Here is a 15,682-nt window from a genome sequence, read left to right as displayed (position 1 = left end):
TTCTCCTCTGTGTTGGTGCACTTCCAGGACACTCTTAGGTGGCAGAAACTCCTCAAGGCTTGATAGGTACTATGATGCAAGTGTATCAGTCAGATCAAAGGCAAGAGAAGATTGGATAAGGCTTTGACACAGTCCTGCAGGAGAGCACTTTACTAGAGCTGTTGGTATCAGGACCTACCATGTGGGGAGAGGTTAACTTCCTCCATACCCAGACTACTTAGATAGAAGCTGGGAATTTGGTAGCAGTGAGTCATCCCCAGATATCTTCAATAGTAGCTGCAGAACCAGGTCACCTTTTGAAGGTGACCTGAGCAAGAGCCATGACACATTTTGAACCATTTACACATGTATGTTTGAGGTTTGTATCTTATTTAAAGGGGGCATATTAGAAGCATTTCCACTACAGTATAAAACAGTTTGATCTAGGTGTGGTTACACGTCCCCAATTCTAGCACTCAGGAGGCTGAGTTAGGAGGATCTTGAGTTTCAGTGTAGCCTAGGGCACATACAGAGATACTGAATTTAAAAAATATTCACGTACAAAACCAAGGCAAACAGGTGTTCCTACCCTCTGCTAGTGAATATAATACTGGGTATATCAGCCAACACAGTTAGATAAGAACAATGAATTAGTTTTGTAAGTATGGGAAACACTTTTGGATTGATTTCTCCGAATTCAGTACAAGTCAAATGTAAGCATTAGTGTTAGCGTCTGTAGCTTAACAGCATTTTCTACAAAAATGCCTTTCAGAATGGCAGAACTCAAGACTATAGAGATTTCTTATGCATGTCAAGTCACATAGCATTACCCAGTACAGTCCCTGAATGACATCCCATCAGCAGATTTAACTGTACTTGCATGTCCTGGTTTTTTATCAACAGAGAATTAACTTTGTATTTTTTATTTTCCTCTCTCATCTATATATGGACTGCAGAGGCAAGCACTCCAGAGCCTACTACCACTCCAGAGCCTACTACCACTCCAGAGCCGACCACATATATACCAATAGGTAACAAAACTCTCTAAACCTTTCTGTGTCAGTTTCAATTCCAGTGTCATTCATGGTGTTGACTTCTTGGGACACTTCAGGGGCTGGGTGGTATTGTCTCCTGATCCACGGGACTGTCTTCCACTGCAATCCTTGTCACTGCCCATTTCTTTGTGTGTGGAGGAGTCAGTCATGGGGTGGGATTGGTTTCAAATTCCATGATCTCTAGATGTAGTATTGTGTCAGAAGGAACTTTGAGGTTAGACAATCAAGATAAGAAAAGCTGCCAGAGAGATTTCCGTAGCAAACAGAGAGTGATGATATATTATGGGATCCCATTCAGAGTCCCTTCAAAGGGGTGCCCTGCCTAGAGAGCAAGAGGCTTAGCCCAGTGCAAAACCCATGCAGACCTTTGTCTTGTTTAAACTGTTGGGTAATTGAACCTTGACTTCAATGATAAATTCACATCAGTGGTCTTGGTGAGCAGCAGTGATAAAGCCTGGGGATCTCCAGTGTGCTGTTACTGTACACAGAAAGTGAGCACATGGAGGCAGTCGCCTGACCCAGCTCAGTGGGGTGAACAGTAGCTTCTACTCATGCTCACTATTTTTCTGTTGGACCTTCAAATTCAGTTCTGATATAAACTCTCCACTTTGTCTGGGTAAGCAGCTGGTGACAGCCTTTGCCGGGACCCATGAACTTCCCTCCTACCAGGGAGTTCATCATTCTGTCCCTTTGGTCTGTCACAGAACCACCTCCTCTACCTTGTCCTTTTCTGATGGGTCTGAAGTGTGGGTCAGGGTGGGTCTGGATGTGCCCTGTGCAGTCTGTGTGTCAGGAGTTGGAGGGCTCTGTTTACTTTCCCTCCTGGAAACACCTGGATTGTGCAGTGTATGTTGTCATCTAGAAGAGTGCATGGCACTCAAAGGCCTTAGTTACAAGATGCAGAGGGGACTTGGCCACCATCCTGGGCAGATGCAAACCATGTCGACACTCTCTGTGGAAACCTGTCCTTCCTGGTGACAAACTCACCTTTGATGTCTAGAACATAAGTAGTGAGATTTCCAATGAGGATTCAAAGGCAAAGTGACAGGGGGTAAATGTCTTTCCAAGACAGGGTGCCCAAGAAGCAAGGGTGGGAGGCGTTTACAGTACATATATCGTTAAACCCAATGAAAGAGCTGCCCATGAATGCACAAGCTCCATTATTCACACAGGACCTACAAAGTTTAATCCACTTTGTCTTTCAGGGTCAGATCCTGGTTTGGCTCTGAGGCTGGTGAATGGAGGAGACAGGTGTCAGGGTCGTGTGGAGATCCTTTACCAGGGTTCCTGGGGCACCGTGTGTGACGATAGCTGGGACATCAATGATGCCAATGTGGTTTGTAGGCAGCTGGGCTGTGGCTGGGCCATGTCTGCCCCAACAAATGCCATGTTTGGACAGGGCTCAGGGCCCATTGTCCTGGATAATGTGGCTTGCAGAGGACATGAGTACAATCTGTGGAGCTGCTCCCATGCAGGCTGGCTCTCCCATAACTGTGGACACCATGAGGATGCTGGAGTCGTCTGCTCAGGTATGACCCAGAGACTACTAGATTTTGCTTCCAACAATGGGGTTTTGTTAGACCACTTCTTCCTGTCTACAGAGCATCATTTAGGCTCCAATTATACAGGGACTCATTCTGCATTGTTTGGTTTTTCTCACTCACAGCCCTGTCCATAGTTTGCATAGCTATTTGAAAACTCTAGACTTTCCTTGGGTGGGTGACCCTGGAGGTCCTAAGTTAGGATCCTAATTTGAAGATATAGCAGTGTTATTACCCATTGCCTCCTTCAAGCAGTACTATATTGTTTGGAAGTACATGGGTACTTTTTTCAAGATTTAGCATCCAGCACACCAAGGATAAAAACAATAAGCCTTTATTGTAGGTGAGGAACTTTTACTTGGAAAATCCACTTGACTCAAATCCCCATGGTCCCCAACATCCTTCACATAGGTAGAAACTTTGGAGGGCAAAATTGGTGAAGCCTTCCACACTCCATCTCACAGACATTTCTGGTTAGCTCTAGTCATTTTAGGTCAGCCCAGTATCTAATCTAAAGTCAATGACTCATTTACTATCAATGGCAGGTATAGGAAAGAATGAGTGAGGTATAGATTATGGCAGGGTGGTAACATAGATTGTTTTAATGAGTCAGCCATGAAGAATACATGTTGGAACACAAACAAGGCTGACCACACTTTTCCAACATTATTCTCCTAACCCATAGATAGTGGGTCTTCAACAGCTCATCACTGAGACTGGCTTTTGGTTAATTACCTATATGGAAATGAAAATAATTTTGTTGCCTGTTTCATGGGTAGGCATTATTTTCTTATTCCAGATAATGAGTTCTAGGCACTGAGATCAAGACCTTGATTTTGGGATTCCAAGTTGGGCTCTATGAATGTGTCTAGGATCTTGGTTACCTTGAGGATGTGCAGAACATGAGCTCTTTCTGTAAAAACATGGTCTCTATCCCACTTGTCACTGCAGGTGAGGTCCTCTTCTCAGTGTCTAACTCCCTTCTTTCTTACAGAGGCCCTAATCTGGTCCACACCTAAGCCCAATAAATCTCAGCATCTTGATCTGGTAGATGCATATTCTTTGGAATCTCATTTTGGGGGCATATTCTCTTTTATTGGCACTCTAATATTCAGAAGGCGATTTCTTGTCCCCAAGCCAAGTTTGCACAAAGTATTTGATTAAGTCCCAGCTCAAACGTTTTTAACTAAAATAAAAATTCATTCATAGGATGAACTCTGGCCCTTTCCTATTAAAGACCTATCTGCAAATCTGTGTGGGGATTCTCTGGCCTTCTGTAGAGGTGTCAGCGTTTTCTAAGCCACTCTCTCCTGTTCCTATAAAACCCTGTCTTGTATATGCTACACATGGTCATCTCTCTACTCCCTAACAAAGTGAGGAAGATGCTATGGGTTAAGAAATGTTTTGTGATTCTACTGGCCAGGAAAATCATTCTTCTATGTTTTGTTTGGCCATTTGGCTTTTTCCCCACTCCTTGTCCAAGACGGGTCTGTGGTGTCACATGTACCTGTAGAATACCAGGGTCCCCAAATGTACACACAGCTTCTTAGAGAAACAATATCTTGGGCTGAGAGATGTGGAGGAACAGTCTGATGTCCTGCAAGGATACATTCCTTGGATGAGAGTCTGCGTTGGACTCTGGTTCTTAAGTCACGAGTGCAACCCTTGAATGGGTTTTGCCTGGGTGGAGGATAGCTTTTGGTGTCATTTGCCTCCCAATCTAACATTCACTTTTCTTTTTGTTGTCAATTTGTGACATATGGCCTACTATTACCCCAGATATTCCAACTGGTAATGTGTCTTCAGGCTCCCCATGTCTCCAGATGAAACCATGTAAAGCTAATAAAAGGATGAAGGTTCAGGAGTTTCCTGTCTGACCCATGATCCTTATGGTTTGGCAGTATAGAAAGGAGTTTTACACATGGCTGAGCTGATGATCTGTTCTTGGTAAGGGATGCTCAGTCTGCTCACAGCCCCAACCATCAGTGACAGAATGGTGGGACTGTTCTGTATTCTGTCAGTCCTCAAACCTTCATCGTTCTCCATAAAGTAAAGAGGCAGCTTCTGTTGAGCCAAATGACACCCTAGCTTGTCTCAGTAGGATGAAGGAGTGGCAGCCCTTAGTAGATTTTGCTGCACTTCCCTCTGCAGGTGAAATCAACAATACAGAGATCCTTTACTATGCTATTCATGTAGAAAGCTGTATCTCATGGAAGAGCCATGAGACATGGAACAGCATAGACTATTCCTGTCATGATCCTAAGGAATATATGACATGATTCTTTTACCAAGCAACTGCCATTAAGGACAAAGTTACAGTGGCCCTGGGCACTGCATGGGCACATATGCCTTTGATTATGTCTCTGAGTTGTCGGTGGCGATTGTCCTGAAGAGGTATCTGCAAGGGGTCCAAGGAGGTCTTGTTTCTCGGAGTTTGTTGATCATTCTCAGAGCCCCGAGGTTCCCATGCTTCACACTGCACTTTGGCCAGATTAGGGAGCAGACTGTGGCTTTGGTTCCTGGAGAGGAAGCTAAAGTCTGCTTAGCCAGAATAGTTTAGGCTCTGTAGATTTCAGGAGGGAAATCGCCTCCTTTTCTCCATGCTTTTTGTTGATCCTAGGTCTTGAGCAAGTAAAATCTCCACACCTAGGTCTCTGGCCAGCCCAGAATTTCTTGGAACTCCAAATGGCCCATTTGTCAGGCTGTTTTCTTCCTTAAGCCCGTGGGATATCCCAAGGATGAGACTGGCTTTATTCTGACTTAGCCATATTCTGCCATTTGTTATTTGTAACAATTATACAAGGAAAATTCATTTTCTCCTCTGTGTTGGTGCACTTCCAGGACACTCTTAGGTGGCAGAAACTCCTCAAGGCTTGATAGGTACTATGATGCAAGTGTATCAGTCAGATCAAAGGCAAGAGAAGATTGGATAAGGCTTTGACACAGTCCTGCAGGAGAGCACTTTACTAGAGCTGTTGGTATCAGGACCTACCATGTGGGGAGAGGTTAACTTCCTCCATACCCAGACTACTTAGATAGAAGCTGGGAATTTGGTAGCAGTGAGTCATCCCCAGATATCTTCAATAGTAGCTGCAGAACCAGGTCACCTTTTGAAGGTGACCTGAGCAAGAGCCATGACACATTTTGAACCATTTACACATGTATGTTTGAGGTTTGTATCTTATTTAAAGGGGGCATATTAGAAGCATTTCCACTACAGTATAAAACAGTTTGATCTAGGTGTGGTTACACGTCCCCAATTCTAGCACTCAGGAGGCTGAGTTAGGAGGATCTTGAGTTTCAGTGTAGCCTAGGGCACATACAGAGATACTGAATTTAAAAAAATATTCATGTACAAAACCAAGGCAAACAGGTGTTCCTACCCTCTGCTAGTGAATATAATACTGGGTATATCAGCCAACACAGTTAGATAAGAACAATGAATTAGTTTTGTAAGTATGGGAAACACTTTTGTATTGATTTCTCCGAATTCAGTACAAGTCAAATGTAGGCATTAGTGTTAGCGTCTGTAGCTTAACAGCATTTTCTACAAAAATGCCTTTCAGAATGTCAGAACTCAAGACTATAGAGATTTCTTATGCATGTCAAGTCACATAGCATTACCCAGTACAGTCCCTGAATGACATCCCATCAGCAGATTTAACTGTACTTGCATGTCCTGGTTTTTTATCAACAGAGAATTAACTTTGTATTTTTTATTTTCCTCTCTCATCTATATATGGACTGCAGAGGCAAGCACTCCAGAGCCTACTACCACTCCAGAGCCTACTACCACTCCAGAGCCGACCACATATATACCAATAGGTAACAAAACTCTCTAAACCTTTCTGTGTCAGTTTCAATTCCAGTGTCATTCATGGTGTTGACTTCTTGGGACACTTCAGGGGCTGGGTGGTATTGTCTCCTGATCCACGGGACTGTCTTCCACTGCAATCCTTGTCACTGCCCATTTCTTTGTGTGTGGAGGAGTCAGTCATGGGGTGGGATTGGTTTCAAATTCCATGATCTCTAGATGTAGTATTGTGTCAGAAGGAACTTTGAGGTTAGACAATCAAGATAAGAAAAGCTGCCAGAGAGATTTCCGTAGCAAACAGAGAGTGATGATATATTATGGGATCCCATTCAGAGTCCCTTCAAAGGGGTGCCCTGCCTAGAGAGCAAGAGGCTTAGCCCAGTGCAAAACCCATGCAGACCTTTGTCTTGTTTAAACTGTTGGGTAATTGAACCTTGACTTCAATGATAAATTCACATCAGTGGTCTTGGTGAGCAGCAGTGATAAAGCCTGGGGATCTCCAGTGTGCTGTTACTGTACACAGAAAGTGAGCTCATGGAGGCAGTCACCTGACTCAGCTCAGTGGGGTGAACAGTAGCTTCTACTCATGCTCACTATTTTTCTGTTGGACCTTCAAATTCAGTTCTGATATAAACTCTCCACTTTGTCTGGGTAAGCAGCTGGTGACAGCCTTTGCTGGGACCCATGAACTTCCCTCCTACCAGGGAGTTCATCATTCTGTCCCTTTGGTCTGTCACAGAACCAACTCCTCTACCTTGTCCTTTTCTGATGGCAAGTGTGGGTTTGGGTGGGTCTGGATGTGCCCTGTGCAGTCTGTGTGTCAGGAGTTGGAGGGCTCTGTTTACTCTCCCTCCTGGAAACACCTGGATTTTTCAGTGTATGTTGTCTACTAGAAGAGTGCATGGCACTCCAAGGCCTTAGGTACAAGATGGAGAGGGTACTTGGCCACCATCCTGGGCAGATTCAAACCATGTCGACACTCTTTGTGGAAACCTGTCCTTCCTGGTGACAAACTCACCTTTGATGTCTAGAACAGAAGTAGTGAGCATTCCAATGAGGATTCGAAGGCAAAGTGACAGGGGGTAAATGTCTTTTCAAGACAGGGTGCCCAAGAAGCAACGGGCGTTTACAGTACATATATCGTTAAACCCAATGAAAGGGCTGCCCATGAATGCACAAACTCCATTATTCACACAGGACCTACATAGTTTAATCCACTTTGTCTTTCAGGGTCAGATCCTGGTTTGGCTCTGAGGCTGGTGAATGGAGGAGACAGGTGTCAGGGTCGTGTGGAGATCCTCTACCAGGGTTCCTGGGGCACCGTGTGTGACGATAGCTGGGACATCAATGATGCCAATGTGGTTTGTAGGCAGCTGGGCTGTGGCTGGGCCATGTCTGCCCCAACAAATGCCATGTTTGGACAGGGCTCAGGGCCCATTGTCCTGGATAATGTGGCTTGCAGAGGACATGAGTACAATCTGTGGAGCTGCTCCCATGCAGGCTGGCTCTCCCATAACTGTGGACACCATGAGGATGCTGGAGTCGTCTGCTCAGGTATGACCCAGAGACTACTAGATTTTGCTTCCAACAATGGGGTTTTGTTAGACCACTTCTTCCTGTCTACAGAGCATCATTTAGGCTCCTCCAATTATACAGGGACTCATTCTGCATTGTTTGGTTTTTCTCACTCACAGCCCTGTCCATAGTTTGCACAGCTATTTGAAAGCTCTAGATTTTCCTTGGTTGGGTGACCCTGGAGTTCCTAAGTTAGGATCCTAATTTGAAGAAATACCAGTATCATTACCCATTGTCTCCTTCAAATAGTACTGTATTGTTTGGAAGTACATGGATATTGTTTTCAAGATTTAGCATCTAGCAAACCAAGGGTAAAAATAATAAGCTATCATTGTAGGTGAGGAATATCCTCTTTACTGAAATCCCTTTTGTCCCTGACACCCTTCCCATAGGTAAAACCTTTGGAGGACAGGCTTGGTGCAGCTTTCCACTCTCCTTCATGTCATAGACATTTCTGGTTAGCTCTAGTCATTTTAGGTCAGCCCAGTATCTAATCTAAAGTCAATGACTCATTTACTATCACTGGAAGTAGGAAAGAGTGAGTGAGTGAGTGTGGTATAGTTATGGCTGGGTTGATATATATATATGAGCCTGCCATGAAGAGTACATTTTGGAACACAAGCAAGGTACCATACTTTTCCAATAGCATTTCCTAACCTGAGGGTAGATCAGTGGGTCTTTAACAGCTCATCACTGAGACTGGTTGATTATGTACATGGAATTGAAAATCATTTTGTTGCCTGTTTCAGGGTAACCATTACTTTTTTTCCAGATATTGAGTTCTAGGCACCAAGATCCAGATCTTGCCTGTGGGGTTCTGGGTTGGGTGCTATGACTTGTATCCAGGATTCAGGTTACACTGAATTCCTTCTTTCTTACAGATGCCCAATACCAAAGCACACCCAATCCCGGTAAGTTCAACATCTCAATCTGGAAGATTCCTATTCTTGGGAATCCCATTTTGGGGGCACATTCTTTTTTCCTGGCATGTTAGTATTTAGTATTTTCTTGGCACTTTCTTGTCCCAAACCCAAGTTTGCACAAAGTATTTGAGAGATTCCTGGCTCAAACATTTGTAACTGAAGTAAAAATTCATTCATGCGATGAACTCTGGCCTTTCAGCATTCAAGATTTATCTACAAATCTATGTGGTGATCTCTGGCCTTCTGTAGAGGTGTCCGCATTGTCTAAGTCACTCTCTCCTGTTTTTATAAAACCGTATCTCCTATCTGCTTTGTGGTCACCTCCCTACTCCCTACCAAAATGATGAAGATGCTATGGGTTAAGAAACGTTTTGTGTTTCTACTGGCCATGAAGAACAATTCTTATATAAACTACACTCTGTTGCCTTTGGCCACTTGACTCTTTCCCACTCTTTATCTAAGTCTGGGCCATGGTGTCACATGTACCTGTCCATGGAGGAACAGTCTGATGTTCTGCAAGCACCTGTTCCTTGGATGAGAATCTGGGTTGATCCTGGTTCATAAATCATAAGTGCAACTCTTGAATGGATTCTGCATGGGTGGAGGATAGCTTTTGGTGTCATTTGCCTCCCAATATAAGTTTAACTTTTCTTTTTGTTGTCAATTTCAGACACATGGTCTACTCCTACCCAAGATATTACAACAGGTAACATGTCTTCTTACAGTTGTCAGACTTCCCACATGTTTCTGGATAAAACTTTGCTATGCTTGCTCATAAAGGGATAAAGGTGAAGGAGTTTCCTGTCTGACTCTTGATCCTTTCTGTTTGGCAGTATAGATAGGAGTTTCACACATGGCTGAGTTGATGATCTGTTATTGGTAAGGAATGCTTAATCTGTTCACAGCCACAATCAGCAGCGGCAGAATGGTGGGACTCTTAGGAGTCTTTCAGCCCCCAAACCTTCAGCATTCTCCATAAAGAGGCAGTTTCTGTTGACCCAAATATCACCATAGCTTGTCTCAGTGGGATAAAGGAGTGGCAGCACTCACTGGATTTTGCTACACTTCACTCTCCTGGTGAAATCATTAGCTACAGAGACCCTTTACCATGCTATTCGTCTAAAAAGCTGTATCTCATGTAAGAGCCATGTGACATAGAACAGGAGAGACCATTACTGTCATGATCCTAAGGAATAGATGGCATGATTCTTTTACTAAGCAACTGTCATTCAGGACAAAGTTACAGTGGCCTTGGTGCCCTGGGCTAATTCATTGTTGCAGTGATGGTCGACAAGAGTATGTCCAAGGCTACCACATGCTCTCAAGGAAAGAACTCTCTTTTTCTTAGCTGTCCAGTCTTCTACTCTTCCCAGCAATGGTGTCTTGGCCCAACTTTGTTGCACATGTCTTCCTTCTAATCCAGTTTTGTTTTCTTCTCCAGATTGGCCCCAAACTACTACTCCTTACTATGGTAAGCTTGGGGGGAGAGCACAGCATATCTGTAAGCACTTCAAACAAGAGTTTGATGAAAGACAGGAGTTCTGGGATCTTCTTGAATTTTGTATTGGAGGATAGCTCAGGAAGACAAGGAGAAAGAAAGGAACTGAGAACAAAGTACAGTAGTTTGTGTTGAGGCATGCCATCTTCTGCCTGTCTCAGTGACATAAAATTTGCCCCACGTCATCCATTTTTCGAAACTTCACTTCCCTGGTGAATCATTTGCTATGAAGGTCATTTTCTATGATATTTGTCTAGAAAGTATTATGTCTTGCAAGAGTCATGTGACTTGGTGACAGCAGAGTTTTTTGTTCTTGTCATATCCTTATGGCAAAGATGGCATGATGTTTTTACCAAGTAAATGTCATTAGGGAATAAAATATAGTTGACCTGGACCCTGAGCCAGCTCCTGGTCACTATGATGGACATACATGAGCATGGTCAGGGCCAGCAATGCTCTCAAGGGAAGGATTCTTTTTTGTTCAGCCACAGTGCTTCTGTGTCCAATGATTTCCACTTGAACAAACTTTGTGCACAGGCCTACTTTCTAATCCAGCTTTATTTTCTCTCCAGATTGGTTTGACACATCTCCTTCCCCTGGTAAGTGTGGAGTGAGATCAAAGCATAGTTTTAAACATTTCAAACAAGAGGTTAGAGAAAGACAGAAATTCTAGAATCTATGTAAATCTTGGGTGGAGCACAGCTCAGGAAGACAAGGGTAAAGAAAGGAATTAGGAAGAGGGCATATCTTTGTACACCCCCAATGATTCATGTTGTCCCCAAAATTCATCTCCTATTTAACCCATCCTAGAATCAATGGATAGACTTAATAAGAGCCCTAATGGGACTTGGGGATGGACTCATGGGGTTGGAATCATGAGCAGGATTCCAGGTTTTTAATATGTTCCCACTGGTGCACACCTTCTATTCCAGAAAATGATAGCTTTGCAGGAAGACAAGGGCCCTGGAACAGATAGAAATAGGTGTAGAGTTCAGAGTGCTTCTTCCAGATTGTCTCTGTTCTGCAGAGAGACTGAAGCCCACACCAGCAAACACACAGGCATATGAAATAAACCCTAAGATAGCTGATAGCTCGATGAAATTTTATGTCCATGGTGCAGAAATACTGCACCACCAGTCCAAGGGCTCTCAGAACCACCATCATCTGGCAGCAGGGAGTCATAAGTATAGGGGACACCTCACTGGTTTTGATGGACTTCAGTAAGATGGCCATTCCTGTCACCCATCCAATACCCAACCTGCACCTACCTCTACAAGAAAAACCACCTGGGAGGGTGTCCTCCATGGTCAGAGCTAGGTTACCTCTTGCTGGGTTCCTCCCTTGGATATTGTGTCAAACATTTCTCTTCCTGCCAGGCAGCTCTGAGGTGTGTACTGGGGTCCATCAGCATTTCTATTCCCTTTCCTTCCAGTAAACTACACCTGTGGAAGTTACCTGACAGGGTACTATGGGAACTTTTCCAGTCCCTTCTACCCTGGGAATTATCCTAACAATGCCAGATGTGAGTGGAACATTGTGGTCCCAACCAACAACCGTGTGACCTTGAACTTCAGAGATGTGCAGTAAGTGTGGGATGACAGCAGATGAGGAGAGAGAATGTGGGGTGCTTGGAAATTTAGGGGGCAATAGTCAATGTGACTTTTAAAAGAGGGGTTCCCTTTTGACTTGTCATGAGAGTAGCCCACGGAGGGTGGGATGGTGGCAAGTTAAAAATACTCTGGCTAAATCCCAGGGTATCCTGAATTTTCTGCATGGCGATGAGATGCCACTCTCCTAAGCCTCAGTCAGAAGAAGGGACTAGGACACCTGCTTTTCTCCTCTTGTTGAACGGGAAGTCATCAGAGAATGTGGAAACATATGGAACTGTTAGTCATTGGGAGGGCCCGTTTGGGGCTTGGGTACTGACATCCTTGGGGGTTCAATGGGATAGTGCTGCCAATAAAGGGCCTATTCAGTGCAAAGCTGTCCCCACAGCTCTCTCTCATTCCAACAGGCACTAGGAGCCAGTTTCAAGTGCAATCCCCTGACTTGTGGAGGGTGCCAGCATTGGACTGAGCTGTGTCCCAGGTCCTCTCTGGTGACTGTCTGTGGTAGCTTCGAAGTCCCTGCTCCAGTTTCACATATGCTTTAGTATCAGTGTCCTTGTAGGACAATGCAAACACTGCTCCTGAAGCTCATCAGGTTGTGGGCACAAAGGCTGGTCAGTCCGGTTCTCTTCAGCACCTCATTGATAGGAACCCACATGCAGTGACACTTTATGAATACTTCTGTGTAATACACACTGTGTCATCATGGCTTTACCACAGGCCTTTTCAGTGGACAGCAATCAGTGCTCATTATTATAGATGAGAAACCCAATGGCTAGGGAGGTGCAGTGACTTGACTTATGTTTGCAAGGATTGTTTATTTTATGTGTGTGAGTGTTTGTCTGTATCTATGTCTGTGATTCGAATGCCTGCCTGGTGGCCACAGAGGTCAGAAGATGGTGTTTAATCCACTGGTTATGGAATGACTGTTGGTTCTGATCTTCTTTGTATATGCTGGGAATCAAACCTTATTCTTCTAGGAGAAAAACCAGGGAATTTAATGAGTGAACCATTTCCCTAGCTCCTGACTCTGGTTTATCTCCCCTTTACTTGTTTTTTAATTCAAAGTTATTTGTTTATATGCAGAAAATGAGTGGGGGGTCTTTGAAGCAATAGATTAGACTTTTCTCTGGTGACCTTCCTCTGTTAGTATAAAGGTGTCATAGAGAGTTATTATAGATTACACATCTGTAATCCTAAAGTCATCATATCTTGGAGAGCAAGCATGAGAGTCTTGGGAAGATGGACATATTCCCCTAGGATTCCAGGAAGCCATCTACCCTTTCAGACAATGTGTCTTGTCAGTGTGATCAGGACATTGATCCCTGTGGTGTGAGCCCCACATCAAATTCCAGACACAGAGATGCTATTGATTCTGTCTACTCAGGCTTGAAGGAGGCTGCAGCTATGACTACATCCTGCTTTATGATGGCCCTGCATACAGTTCTTCTCTCATTGCTCGGGTTTGTGATGGAGTCAATGGAACTTTCACCTCGACAGGGAAATTCATGTCTGTAGTCTTCATCACCGATGGCAGTGTCACCAGGAGAGGGTTCCTGGCTTACTACCAAGCTACCTATTTCACTCACACCAGTAAGTTCCCTTGTGATAATGAATGTCCATTTGTGTTTGTGGGTGTCACTAGGAGCCTCTGAACCAAAACTTTCGTGGGTTTGTGACATAAAGAATAGCATGGCCTCACTGGGTACCATGCTTGTCTCCTATGGAGAGATACTGTGTCCAGTGAATCTTGGGCTTTTGCTGCTGGAAGATGGTTGAGGTCTGTCTCACTGTCTGATGGGAGGTACTCTGGCTTCAGAGTCATCATCAGAAAATGAAAAGGTCTAAGATGATTCTTCAACAGATGGCCTGTTCTCAGTTTCAGGAGTAGGTTGACACCAGGTGTGAAACTTTGTGAGTCTTCCCAAGTGTGGGGTACTGTCCATGTCCTGTCTGAAGGACAGATTAGGACATATGAAGATGGACAGAACATCCTATCAGAGGTCATGAGCCCTGAATCATAGACAGTTTGTAGATCTGTGAGTCTGATGATTAAGGCTGTGGCATATGATATCCAAGGTTGCTTATGTAGTGAGGGGCAGAGACACTGACTTTGTCCTTAGCTTAATTCCCTACTTCAGGTGGCTGCTAGTCTTTGACCTTGGAGTTACTTTACTTCACGGCATAATGTTCATTTGACAAAACACTTTGCTTGTTTAAAGTCTTGTCTCTGTATCCCCACCAGAGAATCCTTAGTTCAGGTTCCCTCACTGGGTTTTCAGAAGGTGTGTGTCTGTGTCCAGTTCTTTCAGGTACTGGGGTAATTTCTGTATTCATGTCTATAAATCCTCCATGTCTGTGCCTCAAGTCCAGTGTGGGTGGGACTGTCCTGTCAAGCCTGAGTGATCCAGTGTAAGACCTGGACCTGGCTAGTTACCCCTAAGTCACTGGACAGATAGAAATCACAGGACCCATCATGTCAATACACCCAGAGCAGTTCTTACCTTGAAGTGGGAGCAGAGTGGGCTCTTAGGACCCCCTGGGTAGCATCTTCCTGGTCGTCTCTACTATAGCCATCTCTACTCTGAGGCAGCAGATGAGTACAACCCAGTGTCTGGTCTGCTCAGTGTCATGAACCCAGGGCCAGGCTAGGCACCTTCTGTTCAAGGACACTGACATGGCTTCTTTTTCTCACAGCTGTTCCACCGCCATTCCCAGTCACTCCAGGTGAGTCCAGATCTCCTTCAATGCTTGTTTCCCCTGTCCCTATTCTGCTCACAGCCACAGAAACTGCTGGAGAATGGGTGGGACCCTTCAGAATTCTGTGGGCACCTGATCCTTCAGACTTCTTTATAAACTAGAGTTGTGATTTCTGTAGATCCAAAGTTACCCTCTGCTCTCTTATGGCATAACAAAGTTGCAACACTTAATCTATTTTTCTAAGCTTCACTATCCTGGAGAAACCATTTTCTATAGAGACCATTTCCTATGGTATTTCTCTAGAGAGCACTATCTTTGCAAGTGTCAAGTGACATGGGACTGCAGAGACTGTTCTTATCAAATTACTCTGTGGTATAGATGGCATTATTCTTTTACCAAGTATTGTTTGTTATTTATGAAAATGTTATCATTGGGCTAGGTTCTGGTCCATCTCACCCTCAATAGCCTGAACACTGGAGAGCATGTCTCTTGTCACCACAGGCTCTCAAGGGAAGGACTTCCTTTTTCTCTGCTTCAGTGTTTCTCTGTGCATTCTCTTCCCAGCAAAGTTGACCCATCTTTGATGCACAGGTCTTCTTTCTAATCCAGTTTTGTTTTCCTCTCCATATTGGTGGAAACAACAACGGCTTACTATGGTAAGCATGGCTTGCAGCACTCAACCAATAGTTTGGAAAGAGACAGGAATTCTGGGATATGCTTGAATTCTGTGGTGAAACACAGCTCATAATGACAAAGAGAAAGAACTGAATTGAGAACAAAGGACAGTGTTTTCTGTTGATCCAGTGCCACCCTCTTTCTGTATCAGTGACATAAAATTTGCCCCACTTATCCCATTTTGCTAAACTTCACTTCCCTGTTGAATCATTTGCTATGGAGGTCATTTTCTATGACAGTTGTTAGAAAGCATTATGTGTTGCAAGGGCCATGTGACATGGTGACAGTAGAGTTTGTTCCTGTCATATGGTTATG

The 15,682-nt window shown here is 44.2% G+C and overlaps 1 protein-coding gene across 1 annotated transcript in view; it reads left to right on the top strand.

Annotated features, from left to right (window-relative positions):
- The window catches only part of Dmbt1 (deleted in malignant brain tumors 1), a 44,471-nt gene that overhangs the window by 16,651 nt on the left and 12,138 nt on the right, over positions 1–15,682 (top strand). The window contains 7 exon segments of the mRNA XM_035441610.1: positions 2,207–2,563; positions 3,570–3,603; positions 7,585–7,943; positions 8,846–8,875; positions 11,818–11,968; positions 13,380–13,585; positions 14,690–14,719. Coding sequence (XP_035297501.1) covers positions 2,207–2,563; positions 3,570–3,603; positions 7,585–7,943; positions 8,846–8,875; positions 11,818–11,968; positions 13,380–13,585; positions 14,690–14,719 — 1,167 coding nt within the window.

The sequence above is a fragment of the Cricetulus griseus genome, chromosome 3 (assembly GCF_003668045.3).
Source record: "Cricetulus griseus strain 17A/GY chromosome 3, alternate assembly CriGri-PICRH-1.0, whole genome shotgun sequence".
Lineage (NCBI taxonomy): Eukaryota > Metazoa > Chordata > Mammalia > Rodentia > Cricetidae > Cricetulus > Cricetulus griseus.
The sequence above is the reverse complement of the archived record's forward strand: the minus strand, read 5'-3'. Positions and strand labels throughout refer to the sequence as shown.